Source organism: Corvus hawaiiensis, chromosome 7 (assembly GCF_020740725.1).
Source record: "Corvus hawaiiensis isolate bCorHaw1 chromosome 7, bCorHaw1.pri.cur, whole genome shotgun sequence".
Taxonomy (NCBI): Eukaryota; Metazoa; Chordata; class Aves; order Passeriformes; family Corvidae; genus Corvus; species Corvus hawaiiensis.
Genome location: NC_063219.1, coordinates 36,991,511 through 36,997,510, shown reverse-complemented (window position 1 = coordinate 36,997,510; position 6,000 = coordinate 36,991,511). Strand labels below are relative to the sequence as shown.

At 35.9% G+C, this 6,000-nt stretch overlaps 1 protein-coding gene across 18 annotated transcripts in view; it reads left to right on the top strand.

Moving 5' to 3' along the window:
- The window catches only part of GTDC1 (glycosyltransferase like domain containing 1), a 200,639-nt gene that overhangs the window by 159,847 nt on the left and 34,792 nt on the right, over positions 1-6,000 (top strand). For 15 of the 18 annotated variants that reach the window (XR_007204642.1, XM_048308682.1, XM_048308680.1 and 12 more), the window contains 2 exons: positions 3,579-3,649; positions 4,365-4,456. Coding sequence is in view for 15 of the 18 variants with exons in the window: in XM_048308682.1 (XP_048164639.1) it covers positions 3,579-3,649; positions 4,365-4,456 (163 nt within the window). In the remaining 3 variants the exon portion in view is untranslated. Of the gene's footprint in view, positions 1-548; positions 774-3,578; positions 3,650-4,364; positions 4,457-5,297; positions 5,488-6,000 lie in introns of those variants that run through there. The other 3 variants (XR_007204641.1, XR_007204643.1, XM_048308683.1) reach the window with 3 other exon arrangements.

Sequence of the window (6,000 nt, the reverse complement as noted above, 5' to 3'; positions counted from 1 at the left end):
CAGCAGTGGTTTTCAAAAAATACTGTTTAAAACTTATCTCCAAAATGTTGCCACGAATTGTTCAGAAATTTGACAGCAAATACTATAAATTATAGATGTTAATTTTCATTCATTAAAAGTTCTTCAAAGAGCATTTGAAAGAGAGATGAAAAGCATTAACTTGTACTAGTAGTAGGCAGATTCCGATACTTAGAAGTCATGATAGCAAATGCAAATTGAGCTTTCTAAACCAAGGCTCTTAAAGCATGTTATTAAGTATTTTCCTTATCAATTTGAGCAGCAGTGTGGGGCTTTAAAAGGACCAGGTATGGGGGTCCCTACTAGTACTGGGCAGATGGACCAGTACTACTCGGTTTTATGCTGCCTCATTTACTTAGTGTTTTGCAATCCTTAATGTGCACAGCTGGCAGCTGAATGCAGGTTTGATACTAACAGTTTAGACATCTTTAGATGTAGCAGATGGAAAATTTTACACAAATAAAGTAGGAGAAAGTGTGCAATTAGGTTTTTATCTGCAGTTACATGATGCATCCTGTGCTTTCGTTTAGAACATCACCTTGGTGGGTGGTCATCATCTTCCCTTGCACCAAAGCTGTACCTTCTTGACACCACACTTGATGTTGGATTCCTGCCCAAGCACCAAACTTCTGTTATTGTTGAGTGTGAAGGAAATCAGAAATGCAGCAATCAGCAAAAGACAAAAGCAGACCAACAGTGTGATTCCAGCAGCCCAGTACATTATGGTTGCATTCCATGCGAGTTAAGTCACCATGGTAAAAGCCTTGGCAGGATTTTTTTTTTCAATAGTTTATTCATGATGTTCATTATTATGAGCTGTAAAGACTATGAGAATTTCATTTTTTAAATGTCTTATGGAATGTATCACTTTCTTAGATCTTGTAGACATGCTGTGGAAACCATAACATAAAATATGAGTTACTTACAATAACTAATTTTAATCCCATCTGCTAAGTATGACAACATTAGCATTTCCACTTAATTAAAAACACCCTTAAAGCAGCAATGTTTTAATCACTCCATTTTATTTACTCTCCTCCGGTGTCACTTATAATTGTAACTTTTTATTTTTTAATAATGAGGGATTTTTTTTTCTCTGTGCATCACACAAAAAAGTGCTGTTGATAATTAGCAGTCTTCTGTTATTACTAGACTCAGGTGTCACAACTGTGTCTCATCCTCATTACAGTAAAAAATTTCACCTATCAGATTCATTATTGCTAGATAATGCGACTGAGAGCCTTAGCAGGCCCTCCAGAAAAGTAATTCAGCCAAGCAAAATTATCAGCTAATTATATTTAGAATCAAAAGCCCAACAACTATTTGCAGATAAATTGTATGAATTGAAGTGAATAGACCTGAATATTAAGATTCATAGATTTAGCAGATGATTTGTTAATTGGAATAAAAAGACCATTTACTAGCCATTTTAACAATAGATCAATCGGAACTCTTATTTATTATTTAGCTAGTAGTGCTTAAGGATTGAAATGAAGAGTAATTGTATTATTGTTATGATATGATACTTTTCTGGGAAAGCACAGAAATGCTTTGAAATTAAAGGATTCCCTGTGCATCCTCATGCCAAAGTCTGTGTCAGTGTGAGCTCTGCCCAGTTTGATTTGATGTTTAGCTCTTGACCACTGGAAGGTGTAAGGTTTGTAGTAAAACTTATTACTCCTAGTAGGGACCGGTCAGAAAATACACCTAAACTTCGGTGTGGAGAGGTAGCGAAGGAGTATGCAAATAAGATCATTTGCAAATGAAAGAATTACAGATTTTTAACTTTTATCCAGCAAACCGTGGAGGCATTAAATTCTGATTTTACTAATTCATGATCCTGGTAGAGGTTTTTCGTAAGGGGAAATTTCATACTCAAACGATGACTCAGATCCCATCTTGGCCTGCAGTTTTGTTTTAGGGAGCTGTTCTTCTTTTTTTTTTTTTTTTTTTTTTCCATGCAGACGATATGATTAAAAAGCAAATATTTTAACATAACTTAGTGATCTGAGCTATTACTGAAATGTCCACAGTTTCACTCTTTTTTTTTTCCTCCTAGATTAAAGAAAACTTTAAAAATCTATTTGCTTTGACATATGACACAATATTTAAGAACTGAAATCATCAATTAAATCACACATCAGAAACATTTCCCTTTGGTAAAAAATATAGTGCTAGACGATGTACACTTTGAAATTGTTGTTAATGTTTAAAATGCAATCTGAAGTGCATATGTTATTTAAAAAAAAAAAAAACATAAATTACAAATTTTAAAAGTTTATGAAAAAAAAACCAGCAGTCATTTCTTAGCAAAAGCATTTGCAGAGAAATGTGTCTTTGGGGTTTGTGGATATGCATAGTTTTCTAGCATGAAAGCTGAATATGTTATTCTTTATTTTCTTTTTTTTTCCTGTTTAAAATTGAGTAGATCTAAAGGAAACAGAGTCCTTCCAGGGTACCTGTAATAAAGTACCAAACCTGACATTCACGTGAAAGTAGCAAAAGCATTTGGGTTGTCACTGAAAATAGAAAAGGTGAACGTTGACAAGATTTCAGATTTTTTTTTATTCTGGTGAATGAGGGAAACTGAAGTTAAAAATAAAGTCCTCGTATGGTCAACATGTTGGAGGAAATTCAAAGCCTCTCATAAAATAAACATATTTTAAGAAGTGTTTTGAATTTCACTGTGTAATTTCTGGCCAACAGAAATTACAGTTGTATCTTTGGAGGGACGTTGTGTCAGATCAATGGTCATTATGCGAAAAAAATAAACTGAAACCTGGATGCCTTTAACCCGTTCAGCTGTTAAAATGTGAACTCCAAGGGGGACAGCTCTGCTACTGGAAAACTTTGTGCCACAGCGGTGCAATTCTAAAATATTTGGGTTTGATGTTATGGGAGATATGTAAAATGTTCCTTGGGAAAAAAACACGAGTACAAAGCTTCGCGCGCTTTGGCAAAGGAATTTCATCGGCGGTTATTAAAAAATACAACAGTTTATGTCCCGAAAAATAAAGGAAATTATCCAAAGCATGTGAGTAAGCTGAAATATCCCAGCCTGGAGCATGCTGCAAGTTGTTCCTGGGCTATATTTAGCTGTAACCTTTGGAGTCGGGAAGTCTGAGGGGAATATCTGCTGTGCCAGGTGAGGGTGGTGTGTGTGTCTGCGAGCACGCCCTGGTGTAGCCAACGTGCCCCTTGTTTTCCAGCAGCATTATTAAGCAAAGCCGTCCATACTTCACCATGTTGTTACATGTGTCTGTCTGCTGATTATAAAATGTGTTAAACAGTATTTAAAAAACAAAAAAATGCAGAGCTGCGCTTTGATTTATTCAGCGAACAAAACATATGCTCGCTGTTCTGTTCTATGTAATTCATATGATCAATAAAATTTTCTTTAAAAAGAGCAACTTTGGCATTTAGAAGGATTATGCTGCTGAAGAAAAAAAAAAAATGTTTCCCTCTTGCTGCATGCAGGCAACCTCAAGGCTCTTGCACGGAAATAAGTTTTTTGGCTGACTAACATCTATTTTTGTGTATTTGTGATTTCTAATCCTCAGGATCGAGGCTGTGCATTGTGGCTGTTACCCGCTGTGTCCCAAAGCCTTGGTGTACCCAGAGATATTCCCAGGTAGCTGCTTTGTTGCCTATTCCTTCTGCTGAAACGTAATAACGTGATTCCTGCTAAAATCCAAAGTTTGGGAATAAGCTTGAGTGAAAGCAATTGTTTATTTGGCAAGCCAACATGTTAGTGTTAAGGCAAATTTTATGTGTTTTAATACATTAGACGAAGTTTATATTTGCCATCTGTTCTTTTAAGATAACACAAAAGCAAGTTTTGAAATAGCATTCTTCATTGTTAGCATACACATCCTATAATGATAGATTTTTGTTAAAAGGTCAGTGATGCTGCAATGGTTTGCAGATTTTTATTTTTTGATACACAGAAGAGGGGAAAAAAAAAAAAAAATCCAGGCCTGAAAATCACACCAAATTATTTAAACAATTTAATACTTAATAGTATGCAACTGCAGTACAGGATACACACTAATGTAGTACCAGTTCTTTGAAAAATCTCATCACTAAATGTATCACATATGCATTGTGTTACATTAGAATAATGTATTTTAATCACCCAAAGGAGATGTCTAAACAGCACAACTACACAGTCTTATTTAGCATTAAACATCCTTGTGAGCTGAGGTAACCTTATAAAATCATGCTTAAATAATGTAAAACACGAGGCGGCACAGAGCAATATGCATTTTTAATTAGTAAAGTGACTAATATCGAGTGTGTGCTTTGAGGTTTTTGTTTCATTAAAAATGTATCTGTTTTTCCTGCAGCTGAATATCTGTATTCTACACCTGAACAGCTTTTTAAAAGGCTTCAGAATTTCTGCAAGAGACCAGATATTGTAAGGAAACATCTCTATAAGGTAGTTGTTTGGAATAGTTTTAGATGATATAATGCCATATTGAAGTACAAAGGGAGAAAAAAAAACCCTTAAAAAAACAACATTTAATTAACATACTAATGTTTAAAGGAAACATGCTAGGGAGGGATATTAGTCGTTACACTAACAAGGATTAATTAAACTAGATGCCAGTTGTATTAACCTAGGTCTTATGAAATACGTGCACTTAATGCATGCTACATGCTTTTTTTTAATTTATTGTTTTCTAAAATGACTGTCCTTTACATTTGGACCCAAGAGGCTTATAAAAATGAACCTGGATTAATGCAACTCATTAGTTTAAAAGGAAAATAAAAGAAAGATCCTACAATTATACTAATGAGGATAAGCCTACCTTCCTATCCTAATTTAATCTTCAAAAAATGCAGGTGACAGGTATCAGGTAAGACTTCTTTGGCTTCTGGAGTAATTTGAGTGCTTTTCATAATTACAATTATTTTAATTCTTTGCTTTATAAGGTGTGTTGAGCATTAAAGTTTATTGGGAGCATAATTTACTGGTATTTTTCATGTCCCCTTCTTTGCAGTTATTTCTGTAGAGAAAGTCCAGGTTCAGTGGCAAACTCTCCATTCAAGTTTTGCTCAAGTGTTCGATGCTAGAGCGACTTCCATGGTTTTAAGTGGTGTATTTACACTGATGGGAGTCACAATTTTTTTTTTTAAATTTGAATGTGGATGAAGCACTAAATGTTACATTATTCCAGTGAAGAGCTGTTACTACTCAATGCTGCTGTTTTCTGCATGCTGATTTGTACATTTACAGCAGTTTTTGACTTTTACTGTCCTGGCTCTGCCGTGGGCAGGTTGGATACACATCACCGCTGCACGACAGAGGTGTTTCAGCTCATGAAAACCCCTGAATTCAGCTGAAAGTCCTTAAAGGCTTGGGGGTGCATGGAAATACTCCTCGTGTTAACCCGTGCGACACAAATGCGGTTCTTGGAGCGTTCCCTGGCTGTCGCCGTCCAGCCACACTGTTAATGAGCAAGTCGGGTAATCTCCTCCTTAATTTGGAGTCTCATGCTGCCAACACACACAACCTCATGCCTCCACCTCTCTCCCTCCCTCTGATGACCAGAAAGTGTTGGGTCTTGCTGTCTTGTCTGCCTCTCTTCCCCTTTCTGCACGCACATAGCAGGAGCAGCGAAGGCTTAGCCCAAGCCTTGACTTTTTTTGTGACCTAAAAATAGGCATTTACATAATGATACATCAAAGATGATGTTGTTTCTCCAGGAAACAGTTAAACCTCAAGAAAAAAAAAAAAAAAAAAAAAGGAGAGAACCAAAAATGCAATTTAACACCCAATTTCAAGCTCATTATCTTTCATTGTCTATTAACTTGGCAATGGTTCAGAAGGTAGCTCATAATAGTTTAAAATGCTGACTGAACACTTCCAGTGTTCAGCATTACTTCTTGAGTCAATAGTATCGTAGAGTTAGGCATGGGGGCTTCAAAGGGAAAACAGTTCTTAAACGTTTACCTTGGTGTTTCCCAATGCTTCAAGCT